Here is a 21,668-nt window from a genome sequence, read left to right as displayed (position 1 = left end):
GCTGACACTGTGCTGCCCAGGGGAAGATGTTCAGTCTGATGTGTCACTTCTCTGCCAAATTTTTAAAGTTGTAAAAATTGAAGGTACACTTGAATTGTTTAATGTTGACTTATTTAAAAGTGTAGTTTAATGCCAAAAGTGTCCTTGTATTATAAACAAAGACCTTGTGACCAAATCGCAGATGTAAATCATATTCAATTAATAAAAACGTTTTTGTGAAGGGTTTCGCAGGAACAAAGCATTCTCTGGAGTCAGTGGGAGTAAGTTTGATGTGGATGGTGAGAGACATCTTGTGTTGACACAAGGTATAGCATGTTTAGTTACATTGACTAACATTTTACAACAACACGGTTTGAGGTGAAGACTTTTTAATATAACTCACACAAAGCAAACACAAAGACACTGACATCGACAGCACATGAAAACATTGTTCCTAAGAACCTACTACATGACATCTCAAGTCTAAATTAGCAGTGATTTAAATGATGAAGACAGGCCGACACAGTTACATCATGATGGACATGAGCTGTGATGGTATTAAATATATTGTTCAAGCATTGATATAAAAATTATTCTCTGCAAATTGTATACATTTTAAACAAACAAACATTGTTGACTTGTCTTCATTCATCTTGATGCTTCTGTAAAAAGAGAAACAAATGTTTGTTTTATTATTGCACATTATTTTTTGAATGCCAGAACATCGCTTTAGCTTACTTCATGGTTCATACTGTCACTGAAGTCATCGTGAAAGAAGTTTCCTCACTTTGCAACAAATATGTAAAGACGACAGTGAATTGCATTTTTACATTTGATGACTGACTATATGGAATTGTATTCGATTTAAATTATCTAATTAATGTAAATAATTTTCTACTAAATAATGAAACACTTTTTTTAATTTTGGTTTCATTTTTCAGAAATAAACCAAAATGAGGATTTAAACTAAACAATGCAGTGTCAGTAAAAGACACTCATATTTTAGGTCAACAACACCATGTTCGATACAATCCTCACAATGATTAGAAATCATGTTTCATGTTCATCTGCCGAAACAAGTCCAATCTTTTTCTTTTATTACCCTCATCTGTTGGAAGATCCAGTCCAGGAAAAAAAGGATTTTGCCATAAACGGCTGGTCTTTTGTGCTCTGTGCAATCATGCCCCCAGATGCTGTCCCCTATGAGCCACCATACTCCATCCTTCAGGGCCACCAGAGGGCTGCCGCTGTCAATCTGGGAAAACATTTAGCATTTTAGTTAACTATAAACTTTTCAGATTCCCATATTCAATGTTCCTCACATTTTTTTATGTTTCAGGGAAATTTCAACACTAAATATTATTCATTCAGATTAAGGAGCATGTAAGCTCCCTCAATGACTGAGTTCATGAAAAGAGCTGTTTAGTTACGTTGTTTAATGTTGTTTCCATGTACATGATAGATAGATAGATAGATAGATAGATAGATAGATAGATAGATAGATAGATAGATAGATAGATAGATAGATAGATAGATAGATAGATAGATACTTTATTGATCCCAAGGGAAATTCAGGTGCCCTCGGGACATAGCACAATGCTCGTCTTGTTTGAATCCTCAAAGCAAGATATCATAGAGGATATTTTTGCTGTTTATTTGAACACTAATTTAATTTATTTTTAGAATCTTGACTCTGTATTGAAACTCTTGAGTTTTTATTGGAAAAATTGTTGCAGAAAATGCTTAAACAATGAGCCCTAAATGCATTGGAACAATGTGGCAGTCAATAATCAATATACAAAACACGCACTGTAACATGTTTTGATATATGGCTACGTATAAAGTACATTTTAAGTCAATATTGTAACTTTATTAGCTGGTTTTAGCATTTACATGTGATATTCACAACTCTTGGATTAAGTGTGTGTGTGTGTGTGTGTGTGTGTGTGTGTAGGTGTGTCACTTGTTTTGTCTTACACCACACATATTGCCTGATTCCTCCACCTCACTGGCACATAACATGTCCTGTGTTATTCTTCCACTGTAAGCCATGGAGCTGTTGCAGTCTGCTGCATCTATGAGAGAGACCTGAGCCTCCATCAGGTACGGAGAGCCAGAGTCTGTCAAACAACAAGACATTACAATAAATTACTGAGATCAACACATTCTCCTGTATCCAGTCTGATATATATTCTTGAGCAAGTTTAGTTTTCCATAATGGTTGTGAGCTGAAATCTATGGAAGCCTATTTCAGTTAAAAACATAAAATCAAAAACGTGACTTTCTTTAGAAAAAGAGATTGCCCAAATTTAGCCATTATTATGGGATGAAAAGTCATTATTATAATATGAAAGGTTATAATTATGAGATGGGCAATTTCTTTATGTCACCAAACCAAGTTTTGGATTTGATCTTTTTTACTGATATAAATGATATGAATATCAACAAATCACAAGCAAAAAAACAATTAGAGTTAAAGTCCATGAGTGCCATTTAACGGTAGTAATCTCTATGGAAATCTATTTCTATCAGTCAACAGCCAATACTCCACTTATCACATTTTTATTTCATTATTATGACTGTTTATCGTACCATTCTGACAAAGTCTGAGCAGTTTCTTATTGTCAACAAAGTCAAGTGTCAGTGTTTGTTTTTTTTTTTGCTTCCATAGAGATCAGCATATTACAAGCAAAAAAAAAACCACTGTTAAAGTCCATGAGTGCCATCTAGAGGTAGTACGCTTAAATTGCTTATCACTTTCGAAAAATCACAGAGGATTTTGATGTTTAAACACTTCAAAACATACATTTTATGAAGACTGGATTATAGCCTTGATATTTATCCTGTTGTTCATAGTCACATGAGCCTCTCTTACCTCCATCAATTGTGCCAGAAAATCGTGATATCCAGCCTTTCTGATCATTAGTAATGTTTACACCAACATTTGGGAGGCACACAGGTCCAACATGACTGGAGACTAGCAAAGAAAATACACAAGTTAAATCATACAAACATGGATGCACTGTGCACAGCACTGTCAGTCCTTATATCTTGGTGCAGGTTATGGCAGGAAACATATTCACAGCAACTGAGAAGATTCACCTCTCACAGAAAGGCTGAATTATTTGTTTTTATGTAATTACATTCTCAAACTAACACTAACACCCATGATGAAGCCATGCAGGTTGAAAGGCGTTGCTTGTCACAAAATGTAGTTAAATGAAAAGAAGTAATTCAGCTTTCTAGTGTGCGGTGACTCTTCTCAACTGCTGTCAGTATATATCTTGTTGTACTACAACCAAGTAGGAAAAAATGTGGTTCTTCAAGACTAAAAAGGCATCATTGTGTGCTGTTCGGTACTCCCTAAACACATCATTACTGTCTGGTAAACACAATTTAACTAATGGAAAAACCTATTGTACAAGATAAACCTCATGACATGGAAAACATCATTGAATTAATCTTCCCTTCATGATACTATAATCAAATGTTCACTTATCAATCAATCAATCTTTATTTGTATCAATTCATAACAGGTGTTTTCTCGAGACACTTTACAAAAGCAGGTAAAGGTACTGTTTGTCTGTTGACATTAACGAAAGAGCAGGTAACAAGACCATGCTCATTGTTATGTTTACAAAAAGCAGGTAAAGGACCTTACTTACTGTTGAAACTTTTTCAGAGAGGTTCTGATTTATAGTTTGAAGCCATCTTAGATGATGAAGTTATACCTACTGGTATTTCTGATATTTTATCCAACTTTTTAAACAATAAGTAAAGTCAAATAAGAAAATGCATGTTTTAAAGTAGGACTGACATTAAACTTTTTTTAATTACATCTGTAGAAGTGTCTTAGACTACCTGTGTGGTCTAGAGGTTTAGACAGTCTCATCAGAGCGATGTCACTCTTGCGAGTATGGCTGTTGTAGCCTTCATGGGCTATGATGTGGCTAACAGAGTAGGAAGGGTTAAACAGAGTGCCCAGCGGCTCCACTACCCCAGCATACACTGTCCAGTCCCCAGGGCTTGAGACCCTGCAGGTGGACAGAAACAACAGAGAACATATTGATCAAACTGGATCAAAACACAACCACTACCAGTAATTGAGGGAAACACCAAAGCCTCACCTCGTCACACAGTGTGCTGCAGTGACTATCCAGTAGGGGGAGATGACCGCTCCTCCACAGCGGTGGGAGCCTGCAACCTGCAGACTGACCTGCCACGGCCAGGTCCCTATGGAGGCAGGCTGCCCCTCAGAGGCTCTGCTGGAGTTCACCCCACTCCCACAATCTAGCAAAACAAAGCAAACAATAACTACCCTTTATAACCCGGGAGAAAAAGCAATTCAGTATTGTAACATAATATTACAACGAGGAGTTAAAGAGTGAATTTGAAACTTATAAGTTGTCTTGTGATGTAAGAAATCAGTAAACAACATTCTTTCCCCCCTGATTTCCCCAAGATTGTGTAATTACATACCAGTACAAAGCAATGTAACCCCGCTGTTGTTTGGACAGGTATTGCTGCAAAAAAAAAAAAAAAACACCACACATTTGAGGTAAAAGTAGGGTTAATATTAAATAAACATTTACTTGAAAGTATACTTTTTTTCCTTGTCCTCACTAACCTGAGGACAAGCTGCTGCAGTAAGGATGCAGCAGGGTTGAAGTTAGACTTTACGATTAGGAATCCATCTTTAGAATCAGTCTGTTGTTGGCCAGATTTAAAATATGTCTCCCTGCCGAATCACACAACGGAAAATCCAACTCAATTTAAACACAAATATTCTTCACATGTGAAAATACAGTAAAACCTGTCTGAGAATCTTGCCTGCTGTATCCAATCTGCCTGCAGCTTGCTTTACCCTGAAGGTCACTCCAGCCTTGAGAACAAACGGTCCTCCAGTTTTTACTCTGGGATGAAAAGATCTGCAGTAGGAAACTTGAGCCTTGTACCCTTACTGACCACAGAAACACCAACACAAACAAACAAACAAACAAATGTATAATGACATTCTAATATGAGTTAAAAAGGATGTGAAGAGAGCAAAAAACAGTGACACAATGTAGATAAATGACAATTGTCAGACGGTAAATATGTTTAGTCATTGAGTAGTCTGAATTTAAATTGAGTACAAGAATAAAAGGAAAACTAAATACAGCTAATTAACAAATCAAAGTAGAAAACTTTGATGAAATCTCACTAAAGAATAAAATGAAGCGGTTACTTTATGCTGCAAAAGAGGCTGTATTATATCACACTCTAGTGAAATAAAATTATTAACAGTCCCCACACACACACAATCAGACGAACACAGGGAATCGACTGTTTACCACAGTTTGCTTCGTCTTGGCCTGCAGGGCAGTCCATCACTCCGTCACACCACTGAGACTCCCACACACAGCTCCCATCACCACATTGCATGCCATGCACACAAGGAGAGGAGTCTGGGAGACAAGAGGAGACAGAGTTGGTGACTAGTCTGGGATTAATCAGATCAACAATACTGTGCATGTATTGAAGGCTAAGTCGAAATGGTCATTGCTGTTGCAAGTGATATGTTGGACTCACAGTAGTAACCAAGGAGGATCCCAGCCAGCAGGAGGAGGAGCAGGAGGCTGATCACAGCAGCCACAGTGAACTTTATACATCTCTGTTTTACATCTGGTGGGATAAAACACACACTGTGATTTCAAACTCATTTACACCCTGCTTGTGCATTTGTAAAAAATGCTTAATAATCAGTCTTCCAGCCAGGTTTATATGTTTTATTGTATAAAGAAATATAAATACTGTATGAGAATCATATGAATTCCTCTGACAAGATAAGTTATTTGATACAGACTTTAAAAATAGAATATGTTTGAGGACTGGCACATCTATCTATCTATCTATCTATCTATCTATCTATCTATCTATCTATCTATCTATAATTCCAAAATAAAAATGCTCCACTGTTTTGTCTACATTGGTTTACGTAATTGTTTTTTAATTTTAAAGAAGATCTAAATGAATGCTTATTTTACTTCTAAAATTTCCAGAAATGAATGAACACCACATGCACACAGCTGTATATTATATGCTTCCATACTATTTCTTTGAGAAAAACATGTTCTGTTTTTATTTCATTTACCAAAGCAGTATTCTGTTGTTGAGATGAAAAGGTGAATGAATACCTTTGTGTTTTGGAATGGAGTGGCTTATCTCAGGAGGCTTCAGGGCCAGATCGTGCACATACTGAGGCTTTATATCTGAACTGCTCAGTGGAGGATATTTCCGAGGACCAGAGTCCAGATACTATTGAAAAAGCATTCATAATGAGAAGAATCTTTCACCAGAGATTGAACGATTAAAAAAGTCATGTAAAATAGTTTGATCAGCATGTTTTAATCAAGAATTAAACAAATTGTATTTGCAAAATGTTTCATCCTAATATTATACTAATGAGAGTGAAACGTAAATGATCACTTACCGGATTGGTGGTCATTTTCTATTTCACCAGGAGTATTTTGAAATGCACAGATTGATGCAGCGGAGAAAATGTCTTCTTGAGATAATCAACAATGATCTCAAAAATCGGACATCTATCTTATATGATGATTTTTTATGAACGTCCACTCACAGATCCAAAATTGATGTAGATAAGGAGAGACTCTGCTCGTCGTCTCTGGAAAGATAAAATTCAAACATGCAGCGTTTTCTTTCACATTTCACAGCTCTGTTCTCTGTATCCTCACACCGTATGATGAAATGAATGAGTTTGTACGGGCTCAAGAGTGGCCACTCCTCATGCCTCATTGGTTGGAAGTTTCGCTCCTGAGCACACAAGTACAAAAAGGAAAGTTATCTAGTATAAACACCTCACAAGTGTTACCTGCTGGCTGTCAGGCGAGTGACAGAGTACTGTCCCTCTGACTACGTAATGGAAAGGTACTACGCTAATGAAATGAACACAAGCCAACACAAAAGCTATGAGCACAAATTCATTTATAAAATACACTTAATCATCAAGTTACTTACTCTCCAAATTAAAGATAATTCAAACTAAACATGACTTAAATGCATTTTATTATGTCTTTTGTATTAACAATAAAGAAATAGAGCAATCATGTAAGAAAGGAACAGTTGCAGAACAGGAAACTAATACAGATAAAAAATAAAGTCATGTTGAAGCACTAAAACCTGTACCTGTACAACCTTAACGTCACGGCATCATTTTCAGAGATACAATCACTGAACTAACCGACAGCTGAAGCTCACCCGAAGGAGCACTTCAGCTGCTGTTTATTTGTAGGGAATATTATATGATACATTTCAAAGGCAGATGTCATTGGTGAAGAGTTTTGTGTATTTATGCACAATATCATCTGATCAAACCGATATGAAAACGTTTACATTCAATTGGTTGCCAATAGGAAACTGTCTTTTTCCATACATCCAACTACTTCATTTCAGCAACACAGTTAATGGTCCTTCCAAAATATACAGAAAGTATAAAATTCACAGATTGTTTAAACAACCAAATTGGTTACGTCAGTTGTTATGCGAAAATCAATGCATGCTTTTGACAAGGTAACTTCCTTTTCTGTTAAAGTGCAAAGCAGCAGGGTGACATCTGTAGTCTGTTCAACTTTTAAAACAGTTTGACTTCATAAGAAGCGCAGGCAAAGACTTCAGCTGATATTATGTAGAAGGCAAATAAAAAGTGGACTGTCTACTTGTTGCCTAAAGAGTACATTCTTTCAGGTTTACACCCAGGCCTGCCAGCCAGGAAAGAGTCTGCTGAGGTTTTTGGGGTCCATGGCTTGTTGGATAAGAAGGTTGACCTGCCCCCCGACGCTGAGCACCGTGCCCTCCTCCACCCCCTTCAGCTTCTCCTGCAACCTCAGCAGCACCCGCTCTGCCACTTTGTTGAAGCTCTGACTGTCACTGTTGAAGGTAGAGTGCGAGGGGATTAGGCATAGCTCTGGGAGAGACAGAAACAGTGACGCACACAGACTCACTCTTACACACCTGGATTTGCGTTGATTGTGGATGTCCTCTCCACCCAGAGTAGAGCTGAGTGTTGCATTGAGCTCCTGCTGTTCGTCATGCTGCAGGTGGAATGCTTTTAATGGGTTCATGGTCCAGTCGAATAAAGGGTCATACAGCAGCACCTATCACATCACATTGTTACAAAGGCAGTGAGGTATAGCAGTTTCAGAGATTTAAGAGCAGATGTATGAAACTGAGGGAGGGACTGTCACTTTTACCTCTACAATAGTCACCAGGGCTTCCTGAGAGCTCCTCATCACCTCCATAGTCTTCTCACAACATCTGGGTAGAGAGAGCAAGGTTAAGTTCAGACAATAATACATCGAATATTGACTAAAAAACACACTGCAAGAAAAATCTAAGACTATGTTAATCATTTCAATGCCAAGTGTTTTTAAAACTCCTCCTACAGGTTATTTTTTAAACTGTTGTCATGAATATTATTTATGATGGCTGACTGGAGGGTAAAGTATCAATCTTAACACACGTGATTTGGAAAAACTTCTGGACAATGCAAGTAATTAAATATGTGCTTTGAGGGAACTTAGTTTGTAGCTTGATTAAGGTTATGAGCTTAAACATTTCTTTTCCACACCTTCTGAAAACTCCCTCCACTCCTGTGATACCCATTCCGTCCACAATGTCTCTGGACAATCTGAAGGGGACGGTCTCTGGGGTTGGGAGGATCTTCCCCTGCTCAAACGCCACACCTGAACCAAAAGCATGCAAAGGAAACAGAGGGACGTGTTGGTTATTCTTCCGGTCTTGATCTCAGGATTTAGAGCTTTGAACTGCACTTCAACAACAACAACAACAACAACAACAACAACAACAACAGGTATTACGCTTCCTAGTTAAGCCTCCAACTTTCCTCGTCTTAAAATGGTTTTAAGGAATCATTATTGTCTCATCAAAAGATTCACTTTTAACAATCTTTTCTAGATTTAGAATAGGTTGACCCCAGAGTTCCAAAGCCACTGTGTCCCTATATCAATCTAACAATAAGCTCAGTTCTCCAGGTAATTGTTTGAACAATCTTGTCTTACATGAAGCCAGGAATATATACTTTCCATGTTATCAATTTAATGAGTAGTGAATGAATAGTTGTACCTAAATCAATGTGCACCAGCTCAGCAGTCTGCTCATCAATCAGAATATTCTGGATGTGTCTGTCTCCTAGTCCCACGATGTAACCAACTACAGGGAAAACAGAGAGGTTTCAGGTCATGTTCATTTTATACTCTCCAAATGTGTCATTGTATCCAACATAAATAACTTATAGAAACGATTCAATTCAATGTCTCAAGGCTCATCCTGTTGCTTTCTCACATCAGCAGACTCGGACACGCAGCGGAAAAAAATACTAGGGGTCTTGAAGGAGGTAAAGTCCAAGTGAAAAATGTGGCTGTTTGTATTTATATACAATACACGGTTCCTTCCTGGAAATATCCTGAGGTTTTTTTTTTTTACTAAACTTTAAGTTTGTTTTTTAATTTTTTGCTCTTAATCCCGCTCCACTACAAGGCAAAAGGGGAGGGGCATAGAACTGCAACAGATAAAATGTACCTCTGCTTTGGGAGGTTGTCAACAAATTTCAATCCTTTATGATATCAGATGGCATACTTAGATAAACACATAACTGTCTGTACCTATAGAGGAGGTGGCCACACTACGAGTGTAAGCCAGACGCTTCTCCATCCACACAGCAGGGTCCAGGAAGCGTTCCATACAGAAATACCTGAAGACTGGCCTGAAGTTCTTACACACATCGCTGTAGGCCTGAAGCTTTTCATCAAACGGTAGTCTCTGAGCTTCCTGTGAAGACAGAAGAGAGATAAACAGGATTTTTAGTTTCTGTGAAGTTGCCTTTGCATTTGCACAAATCTTGAAAGAAACAAAAGCCCGTACCATCATTTTCTTGCGGCAGGTGAGGTTGGGCAAGTCCCGTGGTCTGAAGCGTTTATGGGCTCCTTTATTAACGTCCACCAGAAACTCCCCAATAGGCATGGTGCCTGAACACCATTCTAACAAGCCGCTACGCTGTGAGAACGGCACCACCTGGGAGGAGTTTGATTTGAGGGAGAAAACCTTTATTTTAATTGTTGTGAATTTTCATGTCAACCACTTTGGTCAAACAAGCACAACCAAGTCCTGATATATCCTTCTTGTATCATTGAAGAGAAAAGCCTGAAATTAAAGGGCACAGGTGAAACAACAGACGCATGAATAAAGAATTAGTCTTACCTTGTATCGTCTGATGTTGAGCTTCCTCTTGCGAGTGTCTGTGTTGCGCTGCAGCAGCATGGAACACATACTGAAAACCTGCTGCATGACTGCGTCCTGTCGAAGGTCGTCCTGACCCTGAGCACAGGGAGAGTGCAGAGATCACCAACAGACAAAAGTATAGTAAACTATAGCACCCAGGACTATTGAGAAGCTTTTTTTTTATTTGTTTTTTTTTTCTACAAATGAACTGTAACAGGGCTTGTAAAAAAAATCTAGTGCCATAGAAAATGTAAAGTACAATAAAAGAGTTTACCCTATATTGTAAGTTCTGGTTTTCAATTGTTGACTAGTTTTGACCGACGGCATTGCCAACAAAATTTAGGTCAAATATAAGTCCACATACCGCAGAAAACCACCAAAGAATATTATTTACTGAAGTAAAAGATCAGACAAGCTGTTATTTTACCATGAGCCTCTTGAGCTTTAAATAGGGTTAATTATTAGTCTTGAAGTGTCTTACAAGTGTCCCACAAGCACGCACTTACTCATGCACACAATAAAGAATGTCCCCATTTCAAAGATGTAAAAGTATGTTTGTTTGTAATCTACAAAAACAAAATGAATCAAGATGAATTATTAACAACAGTCAAACTGAAATGAAAAAGAATTCAGGGTTGGTCGGACTTCATTAGCTTCCTCATCAAAGTGAGGGCTATTGTTCGAGTGGAAAAACACACATGGGTGAAATGCACACGTTTGTAAAATAAAGTCAACCTCACTCACACCGGGAATCAAAGGCAGACAAACATTTACACCCACCTTCACCAGCTGTCTCCTGCTCTTGCCGTCTGAGCCCAAACAGTCCAGGATCTTGGGCAGGTTGACTCCTCCAGCCAGGTGATAATGGGGCACAAAAGATCTGACAGTCACCAGGTTGTCATAGCAACCAGAAGGATCCACCTATTAACGCAACAAAAACGATCAAAACATTTAGTGCGGGACAAGAACGCAATCATTCAAAATAGCCAACAAGTCTTAAGCAACACTAACACAAAAGCTGAGGGCTTTTTTTCCAAATGACTGACTTAGACTAAATCCACAGATCATATTGATGTGAAATTCAACTGTTATATGAATCAAATCAAAGTGGTCAATCGAGGCCAAAATAATCAATTTCCTTTCAGCTGATGTAGAATCTTCATCACATCTCGTGGAGATGCTGCCGCACAGTGGTAGGGTTTGTTGTTGTTGTTTCTTAACTTAGAAGGTCGGGGCTCCTGCAGTACTGATGAACACTTTACATAGCAGCCTCTGCAGTCACTGTGTCCATGTGCTATTAGTAGTCGGACTAGAAAAACGCTACACAAGCTGAAATCCATTTACTTCATCTTTCAGAATGACCAAAGTCAGGGAGTTCATTAGTTTTTTTACCTTGATCTCCATTGTCGGGATGACAACTTCATCTAGGTCTTTGATTTGCATGATGGGTTGGTCCGCAGGAATGGGAATTGCCCCTACAATGATATACACAGAAAGATTTAATAACCTTTTTAAAATGTGCTTATTGTCCATGTGCATGTCGTCAGAGACTATAATGATTTCAGACAAAGTAACGAAGCATCATTCAGATAAATAAATACTGACGTGGTGAGTAAGAAGTTCAAGACAAGAGATGCTTAAATCCTAGAAGCTGCACTGACTGCTGTCTGTTAATGTTTGTATACATGGCTGGCTTGATTGTACTCACTCTTCTCGTTCTTGTGCTTGCTTGCATCCATGTAAGCCAGAATGATGTAGGCATCGCACAGACGTTCAATCCCTCTGATCATCTCGCCTCTCTCTTTCTTGATTGCATGAATGATCTTCCGGGCCACATCTGTACGCTCCTGCACAAAAAAAAAAAAAAAAATAGTAACATGAAAAGAGCTGCAGACACAGAGGTGCTTCAAGAGCACTGAAGTCATCGCTTGAAGGATAATGTAGAAATATCTCCGGAAAGTCTAACCAGGTCAAATGGTGAGAGCTGTCGTGGAGCGCTCTTAGGCAGCCGGGACCTGCAAAAGTCCTCGTCTTTGTTGGCGTTTACCAAGGCGAGGATGATGAAGAGTGTGTGGTGAGGGTGATCCAGAGATGCTCTGCAGATTAGCTGGGATGAAAGAAACCAACTGAGTCAGTGACAAAATCTATTGATCTGCCAATTTACGAACTTGTTTGGACAAATTTGAACGTGCTTAACCAGAATCAAGAACGTTTTCTGTTACCTTACTGAGGACATCATGGAAGCCTGTATCCTCAGTGTTGCCATTTGCCATCTTGGTCCCCATGCGAGCTGCCAGCTGATACATGAGAGGCAAAAACTTATAGGAAGGGATTTGCCCTTTCTAGAAGACAAAAACATGATGATGTGAACATTAAAACATTGAGCTTATATCTTTATTATTGAATTTCATTCCAAACTCCAAAAAAAGGAGAAAAGACTAACTATAGGTTATAACTAACCTTCATCATTGCATTTACAGCTGCAACATCAGCGTTCTCAAGCCAGAGGGAGGCCAGGCGGAACACCCAGGTGTCGTGCTCCTCACCTTGCTCCAGACATCGGATGTAGTTCTCTACCGCCTTACACAGGAAACGCTGCTTATCCGCCTGCAGGTTGGACAAGGCCTCCTCATCCAGCTGTAGCTCTTTCTGCACCCTTATTGTGTACCTGTAAAGTGCAATTGAGTTATCTTCAAGTCTCTGGATTGCTTTTTATATATTCAAGCACACTTTTTACAAGACAGTTATTCCATAATCTACATTTTATGGAAAAGTAAAAACTAACCCAGCACACACCTGTTTTTTATTGTCACTTTACGCTCCCTGATTAGGTCGACTTCTTCTTTGGCCTTTTCCAGCAGTGCCTGCTTGTTCTCAAACTCCGAGGAGGTCATGTATTTGTTGATGCTCTGGTACTGAGCGTCAGAAAAGCGTGCCAGAGACAGGAAGGCCTCAGTGCGCTGAGCTTCCAGCCTCGGGTACTGAACTCCAGACTCCTCCTCAATCACTTCCACTGCCTGATAGAACAGCACAGAATAATCATTTGACCTTATTGAAAAGCTCAATCAGTTCATGGGACAGAGTCAAAAATAATTCTAAAAGTATAAAGCAGTGATAGAACTACCTCTGCTACACTGTAAATATGGTAAATGGACTTGAGAGTATAAAGCACTTTTCTGGACTACTCAAAACACGGCAGAGGTTGCGATGTAGTGCTTATGTAAAAAAGGCATGCACATCCAGGAAAGTTCAAGTACAGGGTGCAACATCAAAAACATACAAAAAGAATCTGCACACCAGACTCTGCTCCAATGAAGTTGAATTGAATGGACTTTAACAACATGTCGGATGTTGGGAGAGGGCTCGATACGTTAAGACGTGAAAGATATCCCATTTAAGTCAATAAAATTGGAGCAGCTACTGGTGTGCAGACTCTGTACTTTTTCTATGTTGTGTTCAGTGACCACCACAAGTAGCTAATTCCATTCATATGCTGCCAAAGGTCACACTGGACATATTCTATAGTCAATGGTGGCTGCAGGTTCTGGGACCATCCAAGCCCTGACCTTCTGGTTGCTACATGCACTACAACAGTTCAAAAAACATCACTACAACACAATAACGTCTTTCCGAATGTTGGATGTCAATGTAAACAGGTTTAACACTGTAACAAACAGTAGGGTCAATGAAGTACAGCTAGCATGCAAGTTATTTAATGTCATCCAAAGAAATGGGCTTTGGATGGCTGTGGATCAGTTGATAAGAGTCACCATCTCACAATCAGGTTGGGGGTTCAATCCCCAGCTCCTGCAGCAACATGTCTGATGTGTCCTAAGCAAGACACATAACCCTGAATTGCTCCGGCTGCAATGAATGTGTATGAATGGGATTAGTTACTTCAGATTGTCTTCAGTGTCTGAACGTGTAGGAGTGACGTGGTGTAAAAACACTACATATGCTTACGTCCATTTATCATTTCTTGTGTTGACCTGCCCGGGGACTGCAGATGGAAATTCGCAAACTGCTATAATCTAGTACGAAGCATCTTTTCTCCATGAAATTAATGTTACTTTTGTACATGCTCCCTGACAACTAAACTAATAAACTAAACTAAGCATGTCATTGTTGTTAAGCGTGCATATAAGTGAATGCAATCAGACTCTCTCCGGCTGATGGGTCATCATTTTACTATTTTGACAGATACAGTGTCTAGTTTTTGTTTCCGACTGTGACCCAAAGCTGCTTCAAAAAATACACTTCTGCACTCCAGCTGATTTATACAAAAGGAGAAACTTATCAATACTCTCAGAGCAAGAGATAGGCTTGATATCTGTCCATATTATTCTTGACTTTTCCCTCTGGATCAATAAAGTATCCATCCATCTATCTATCTTTCTATCTATCTATTATATTTTACTTCCCCCACCCTCTCAAGGTACTTCTCCAGAATAACTCCCGGGCTTTCCAGGCAGGTCTCAGCCAGCCAGTTCCCACACAGCCTGAGGCACTCTGTGTAGACCGGGACCAGAGCAGGATTCATATCCACCTGGGAAAGAAATATAAAACTGAAACGCTAGTTCAATGAAACTTCCTGAAATTTCAGATTTAATTGAAGTTAACAAAATATCTAATGATAAAGATGGCTATGTTTAGAGTGTAGTATTGTAACATGTACCAATGTTTCATAACAACAGTTAGGTTTTTAATAGAAAATTACTTTCAGAGTTATATGGTAAAAGTCAATGTGTTTTTGCATCACCTTCCCCTCCAAGTTGTGAATCATCTGTCTCAGCAGGCCGAGGGCAAGTCCCTGCTCGCCCTTTGCCCAGAACACCTGGGCTTCCTCCAGCTGCCACGATGACACAGGCAATGACAAGCGCGACTCTCTGGTACCTTGCTGCTTCATCTGGAAGACTGCACGCTCTGCCAGCTGGACAGTAACCACAACACCGTGAGAAGCTTATTAACATAGTGACAACTTAACGAATGAAACATTATCTTTAAATCTGACCACACACTCCAGTTCAAGTTCTACCTGTGTATTCCCAGCCTTGCGAGCAAGCCGGCAGAGTTCCATGAGGTGGTCAGTGAGCACAGAGATGAGGTACTGTGTGCTGTCGGGGTTTTCCACCCTGCACATCAGGGCGTGCTGGGCAACAGAGCGGGCAGCAAGAATGGGCTCAACCAGAGCAAAGTCACTGTCGACAAGCAGTTGGAAGTGCTGTCTCCACTGGCGGCAAACTTCCCTCAGAGTCACATCTGAGAAGGGCCTGGTTTAAAGAGTGCATCAAACAAACATTCATTACAGTAGACATTTTTATCAGGGAAAGAAGACTGTCATTTCTAAAAAGTTACTACGCTTGTTGTTTCTCGCGTATGACTGCTTTTATCACCTAGAAAAGAGTTGCTTAACACTCTCCAGCTCCCTGATGCTCTGCAGGTTCCTGAGAGCTGGGTACAGAGAAGAGACGGCCTCCAGACTTCCTCTGCACAGTTCGTCCACCTCTGCACGCCTGTGGAAACCCGCAAGAACAGAGATGGGTGATTTATGTTGCCAGTGGAGAGTTCAAATTTAGCACAAACTTGAGCCCCTAAATGGCCTCCATACCTGGCCAGTTTCATAGTTTCATCAAATATGGAGAACTCATTGTCTCTTAACGCTTGCAAGGAACAGAACACGGATTCATGGAAGCCTGGTTTTGACTTGTCACTCCTAAGAAACAAAAAAAAAAAAGTGTATTAAGTGAGCGATTCCTTGGATGAGACGTCTCAGTTGTGTTATATGACTCAGCTGTAGCAGGCGATGGGCTCTCTGCTTGGCCCCACCTTTCTGTCAGTTCACAATCCCACTGCATGTTCCTCCAGGCAGCCTGAAAGCGAAGCTCTCTCAGCTCAGCCCCCCACTCAACCCCTTCACTCTCTAGACCCCTCATATAGGTGGCGAGAATGCTGCTGAGACCAAAGTTCTGCAGGCCCTGTGGGTGTGATCAGAGAGAAGACATCAGTGAAAAAGCTGCCGCAGCTCATCAAGTAAACAGAACAGTCAATACAGTGACGTCACCTTCTGGGTCACTTATTATGAAGGTGTAATTTATCAATGGGTGATGCAGCTTCATTATTTTACCTCTACAATTCCCACTTGTCGCACGACGTCTGGCAGAGTAGAGTGAAGGTCATAGGAAGCCAGGGCCTTTCCCCACATAGCCTCATGCTCATATGTACGGATCCTATGAATAAATGTGAAAGCACAAGTTTTGTATGTCTGATATGATTGACAAAAGTAGAGCCATAATATTTAAAAAAAATTGTGTGGGTTTAAAACATTTACTTATTGATGACTTACCTTGTCAATGGACTAGTCATTGTTTCCCCACCACAGCCATATAGGCTATCAGGCTCGCCAATGCTGCGATACGCCCCAATCAGAAGCTCCTACAAGAGAAACATGAACAAGCTACTTTAAATCCCAAACCAAAACAAGTTCATTTTTGTCTCTTGTGGTCCTTTAACAGCTGAACTGTAACATTTTCTGCAAAATACTGTTCTGAAAAACATCGGCAAAATAATTAAGCAAACTCTTCAAGTTGTGAAGCTAGTTGCATGTTTGCTTTTAAGTAGGTCAACCTGGAAGGCAACATCCTGGCTCCTCTGATAAAAAGGCAATGGGTTGTTTCGATTTGAGTTTGAATTATGGTGGACTTGTTAGGGAGGGGAGGGGTTCACTTATTCATAGATTTTAGCTTGTTCATGCAGCACTCAATTTAGATGTTTTTATGGGCAAGACCGCGTGTCATTAAAAACATACCTGCAGACTGATGTTGGAGTCCTCCATACTCTTCTCAGTCAGGCTGGAGATGGTGAACGTCTGGCTATTCTCATCAAAATTGATTTTGCGTGTTGCTCTAGACTTGGATCTAAATAGTTTGTAAATACATGCATTTAAAAAAAATGTAGATGCTATATTTGTACCGTCATTTGGTTAATATCATCAAACTGTGTTCCTATTGTGTTTTCTTCCATACCTGTGACTTTCCTCCATATTAGCTTTGATCTTATCAACATAGATCTCAGTGTACAGCAGAGCGGTGAAATGAGCTGAGCAGGACTGAGCAGCTTTGGCAACCTCCAGGTAGTTCAGTTCCAACCAGAAATTTGAGTCACAAACGGTGCCACAGGATGCGCTGGAAGAAGCCAGTGTTTGTTTTACAGACACTCCAGACAAAGCATGTCAGTTAAAAAAAAAAGAACACACATCAGTCAACAATCCCTTTAAGCTAAATCCTTTTTGAATGACAAAACATGGCAAACCTTTTAGCTTCAAGTGGTCTCTGCTGGTGTCTCAGATAGTCAATAACAGCAAGCATGGTGCGCAGAGAGGTCTTGTCGTTTAAATTCTGGCTTGTAGTGTCAGGTTCTGTAAATGATTGCAAATGCATAGATAGATCACATAGATTTCTTCCATTAGCTGTCAACATGAGGGCGAATAACTGCGAACACAAGACACAGTGATTAATGATAATAATAACTATTATGTAGCATACACTGTCAGGCTTACCAGAGTCAGAGTCAATGGGTGTGGCAGACCGACTTGAGGCCTGAGCAGTTCTGGAATAAAAGCTGAAGAACTCCTGAATGTGGGAGGACAGCAACTCCCTCCATGAGCCGTCAGAGTCCTCAAGAAGGATGGAGTGAATGATGAGGGGCAGCAGCTTCTGACAGCAGTCCACCCTTACCTGAAAACAGACGTCGTTAATCTACATTAAATGATGGATTTTAACTTGTACTTTTAACTGGTGATGAAGAGTATTTGACATTCAATTTTCTAAAAGCAAATTAAACAGAGGCCAAGATTCTTATAATTTAAGCTGATGGTTAACAGAGAAACACTGATGAGACCGTGCAGGCATGCAATGAAGGTTCCTTGAGTTACGTTTAATTTGCTCACCAGACACAGAGGTCGAGACAGCAGCAGAGCCTCCTTCCTGACTCCTCCACTGTCGAGCAAGGCTGTGCACAGAGTCTTCAGCCAGGCCTTGTGTCCACCTTCCTGGAGAATCCAAAACTCCTGGCTCTCCAGTTTCGCCTTAGCATCCGTTCTCTCCTCAGCTGACACAACTGCCACCTATTCAGCAAAAACAGTTGGTATAATCTGAATGGACACAGCAGACGAGAACATTTTACTGTACTGTAAAAGACATCCCTGAACCACCTTTGTTTTGGCCTTTCTAAAAGGATTGAGGTAAGCGAGCATGGTGTCTCTGCTGTCTTTGTGTTGCTCCCAGAAGTCCACTCCAGACTGAGTGGCGAGGATATTCTTCACACACTGAGCAGCTGCCTGCCTCACCTCGATACTGAGGAAAAGAAAGAAACACACAGAAAGAGTCAACACAAGCTTGGTTCTCCACTATGTTTTACTGAAGAAGCAGCTGTACCGCTGTTGGGTGAGCGCATCGTTCACGCAGTTGAGGATGATGTACAGACACTGTGACTCTGTATCGGTAAATAGAGACACTGCTCTTTCATAGAGGGCGTCTCTTCCATGAAGCAGGGCAATGGTGGAGAAATCCACAGGACCCAGTTCTCCCAGACAGCTGCCTGCTGCCTCTGTAGAAGAGTTGTGTTAGTAGAATTTAAAACAATGAAAAAGTCAAGAAATTGCAGAGAAGTTTTTTGATTTCATACCGAGAATTTCAGCTCCTCCAGGGTGGTTTGCTGCCAGTTTACAGAACTGCAGCAGATTGAGGACTAGCTTCACCAACACAAAGTTAGTAGGATCAGCTACAAGGAAGACAGTGAGAGACAACAGTACAAGAACATTTAGAACAATTCTCTTCAGGCATATAACAAACCACAACTTTGTGCATTTTTCTATCTCACCGTGGGACTCCTTTAGCAACTCCCCAATCTGTCCCTTGTTGTCACGCAGCAGCCTGGTCAGCTCTTTCAGACCCTCTAACCTGGTCAGAGGTAGGCAGTCACAGGACGTCACAGACAGAAAATGGGATATCTCCTGTTGTAGAAAAATGATAATCATTTTTAATTGATGCCAAAACATGACACCAACCAAACCCAGGCCGATTCACCAGGAAATAAAATCTACAACAGAACATATCCAAATGGTATCCTATAACATGGATTATCAACAGAGTGTCACCTGTCGGAGTGTAAAGGTCCCATTGTTGTATTTGAGCTGCTGCTGAACAGACCGCAACTCTTGGAAATCAGGCAGGTCAGGAAGAGGCTCCAATCTGCTGATGGCCCCTTTTAACTTCTGCTTATTTTCTATCACAAGAAATCGCAACAGATTGAGCACCTGGAAAAGGGAGAAACATAAAATGCAGAGCGCACAAATGCTGAAAAGCATAGAAATATCTATCTGAAGTGGTAATTAAACAAGAGCTAAAGTAAGTGTATTATGAGCTTGGAGAGCCAGATATGTAGAAACCCTGGGGGCTTTTATCCACTATTACCTGTTTTGCATGATGCTGTCTTTCTTGATTAATGATCTTTTTCTTTAAATCACTCAATTGACACCCACATTTCTAGAATTGGGTCACTGTTACTTACCTGCTGTGAGATGGCTGGCCAGCGAGTCACCTGAGCTGTCAGAGTGCCAATGATGACCTGTAGGTGGCAGTCTAGAGCGTCATCACAGAACTGCAGCGCTGCCCCACACACGGACGTCAACAGATCAACGCACAGAGAGAGGCTTCTGATAGAAACCTCATCACACTGCACTGGTCTGGGAATGGGACCGACACAGACACAAAATGATTCCACTTTAGATGTGATCACAGTGTCCAGTTTGTTTGTTAAGTACATGTGCACCAACCTGCTGTTCATATGGTGAATGAGCGTATAGATGACGTCTCTGAGGACAAAGGCCCATGCTCCTCCCAGGCCGTCCTTCACCTCACGGAGCAACAGGTTGACAAACAGGTGATACATGAGGAGGATGCGATGGAGTTCATAGCTGTTGGTCGTCTCTGCAGCTTTTTCACACACTGCCAGAAGAATCCTCTGGATGGAAATCTACAGTACAGTAAAGGGGGCCTCAATCACAGCAATATTTTTGGAAGATAAGGGAAACAAAAGCAGGGACACACACTAGCTTTGTTCACACTTGCACATAACTCATAAACTCCTGGATCACTGAGCTGTATGTGTGACCACAAACATCCATTTTTCTTATTTTTTTTTACTTTATCCAGAGTTTCTCTTGCTAGCCCTGAAGTATTTTCTTATACATGAAGTCTAAATGAGCTGATGTGAGAACGCAGCATGATAGAACTCACCTCGAGCAGTGGGGGCTTTTATTCCCTGCAATCAATGCACGGCCATAGACTAAAATGCATTAGACTGTTGTGATCTCTGTACAAACTAAACGGCTGCATTATGCATTTTGTACGCAAGTATGTTCTTCATCACTTTTTAGTTGATATTGTGATTCTGTTGAACTATACATAGACCTGATATAAGGCAAATATTCTCATGATAGCGTCATATCATGGACTCATCTGTTGCATTACTTTTAAGTCATGTCTTGCCTCAGGAGACCCTCTGCCCTCTCTTCCCATCCAACAATGATCGTCTCTATTAAATGTTCAGGAGGCTTAAGACAGGTAAACCCATTTAATCAGTTACTTGAACGATTGTTTACGAGAGGCAATAACTACAACTTCTTACCGGACTCTTTGACAAAATGGCTACCAAAGACTTGTGGTTTGCACTGTGACACATGCTTAGATAGTCTAGAGTTGATTTAATGACATAGGAGCTGAAGTATGGTGGGTTTGGTGCAAGGTCCAGTTCCCTGAAGGAGAATAAAAAAATCATTCAATTAGCAGACTCAGAATGTATAGATATATAGACTACATATGAGTGCATCATGTGACTAAGTGCAAATTTTAGGACTTATCTACATAACTTTATTTACCCTGTAAAGCGTTTCAGGTCGCCTCTGTCTGCTTCAGCCCCACTTTCTTCATAAAGAGTCATCAGCAGCTCCACTACTATGTCAGCCAGGTTACTGTGGATCAGGTTGTCAATTTGCTGTGTAAACATGGGAAAAAAACATTTCAGACTACTAAGAAAAGGTAACATTGAAATACTTGCAGACAGACTGCAGGCTTGCAACCTGTTTTTACCCTTTACATATTTTTGCATCAAAAAAGCCCAAAGTCAAAGTTTGATATCATTCAAATATGTTGCATAAAAGCCTTAAAAAAAAGTCCTGATGCATAACATTACGACACCCTCACAAAAGCACTTTCCTTATACTGAACTCTGTTTTCTCCTTCCGTCTCAATTCTTTGTTTTAGAAGGTCAATATATATATATATATATATATATATATATATATTTTTTTTTTTTTTTTTTTGAATAGTTCA

The 21,668-nt window shown here is 40.2% G+C and overlaps 2 protein-coding genes across 3 annotated transcripts in view; both read right to left on the bottom strand.

The window, feature by feature from the left end:
* Window positions 1–273: 273 nt before the first annotated feature.
* On the bottom strand, window positions 274–6,466 carry LOC306830007 (transmembrane protease serine 2-like; the record flags this gene model as incomplete). Its single annotated transcript, XM_079353223.1, has 12 exons — window positions 274–1,234; window positions 1,957–2,099; window positions 2,855–2,956; window positions 3,841–4,013; window positions 4,107–4,269; window positions 4,459–4,502; window positions 4,607–4,717; window positions 4,810–4,939; window positions 5,313–5,426; window positions 5,551–5,643; window positions 6,156–6,276; window positions 6,452–6,466. The coding sequence occupies 12 exons, from the start codon at window positions 6,464–6,466 to the stop codon at window positions 1,043–1,045; spliced, it is 1,401 nt and encodes a 466-aa protein (XP_079209349.1). The 3' UTR covers window positions 274–1,042.
* A 564-nt stretch (window positions 6,467–7,030) lies between these two features.
* atm (ATM serine/threonine kinase) overlaps window positions 7,031–21,668 on the bottom strand; it is a 37,253-nt gene continuing 22,615 nt past the window's right edge. For both annotated transcript variants that reach the window (XM_079354370.1, XM_079354369.1), the window contains exons 27-63: window positions 21,215–21,330; window positions 20,965–21,091; window positions 20,111–20,310; window positions 19,846–20,020; window positions 19,433–19,591; window positions 19,156–19,288; window positions 18,961–19,056; window positions 18,711–18,882; window positions 18,488–18,629; window positions 18,224–18,400; window positions 17,834–18,011; window positions 17,587–17,692; window positions 17,301–17,459; window positions 17,084–17,192; window positions 16,622–16,710; window positions 16,403–16,505; window positions 16,105–16,253; window positions 15,887–15,991; window positions 15,672–15,791; window positions 15,314–15,548; window positions 15,038–15,208; window positions 14,705–14,824; window positions 13,075–13,295; window positions 12,739–12,946; window positions 12,501–12,620; window positions 12,245–12,385; window positions 11,987–12,125; window positions 11,671–11,753; window positions 11,059–11,199; window positions 10,258–10,374; window positions 9,922–10,071; window positions 9,663–9,828; window positions 9,124–9,210; window positions 8,609–8,723; window positions 8,232–8,295; window positions 7,993–8,135; window positions 7,031–7,908 (exon numbers count right to left, since the gene is read on the bottom strand). In XM_079354370.1, the coding sequence (XP_079210496.1) occupies window positions 7,728–7,908; window positions 7,993–8,135; window positions 8,232–8,295; window positions 8,609–8,723; window positions 9,124–9,210; window positions 9,663–9,828; window positions 9,922–10,071; window positions 10,258–10,374; window positions 11,059–11,199; window positions 11,671–11,753; window positions 11,987–12,125; window positions 12,245–12,385; window positions 12,501–12,620; window positions 12,739–12,946; window positions 13,075–13,295; window positions 14,705–14,824; window positions 15,038–15,208; window positions 15,314–15,548; window positions 15,672–15,791; window positions 15,887–15,991; window positions 16,105–16,253; window positions 16,403–16,505; window positions 16,622–16,710; window positions 17,084–17,192; window positions 17,301–17,459; window positions 17,587–17,692; window positions 17,834–18,011; window positions 18,224–18,400; window positions 18,488–18,629; window positions 18,711–18,882; window positions 18,961–19,056; window positions 19,156–19,288; window positions 19,433–19,591; window positions 19,846–20,020; window positions 20,111–20,310; window positions 20,965–21,091; window positions 21,215–21,330 (5,217 nt within the window). In that variant the 3' untranslated portion in view covers window positions 7,031–7,727. The remainder of the gene's footprint in view (window positions 7,909–7,992; window positions 8,136–8,231; window positions 8,296–8,608; window positions 8,724–9,123; window positions 9,211–9,662; window positions 9,829–9,921; window positions 10,072–10,257; window positions 10,375–11,058; window positions 11,200–11,670; window positions 11,754–11,986; window positions 12,126–12,244; window positions 12,386–12,500; window positions 12,621–12,738; window positions 12,947–13,074; window positions 13,296–14,704; window positions 14,825–15,037; window positions 15,209–15,313; window positions 15,549–15,671; window positions 15,792–15,886; window positions 15,992–16,104; window positions 16,254–16,402; window positions 16,506–16,621; window positions 16,711–17,083; window positions 17,193–17,300; window positions 17,460–17,586; window positions 17,693–17,833; window positions 18,012–18,223; window positions 18,401–18,487; window positions 18,630–18,710; window positions 18,883–18,960; window positions 19,057–19,155; window positions 19,289–19,432; window positions 19,592–19,845; window positions 20,021–20,110; window positions 20,311–20,964; window positions 21,092–21,214; window positions 21,331–21,668) is intronic.

The sequence above is a fragment of the Symphodus melops genome (assembly GCF_947650265.1).
Source record: "Symphodus melops genome assembly, chromosome: 10".
Lineage (NCBI taxonomy): Eukaryota > Metazoa > Chordata > Actinopteri > Labriformes > Labridae > Symphodus > Symphodus melops.
Note: the sequence above shows the minus strand (reverse complement) of the source record. Positions and strands in the feature narration are given on the sequence as shown.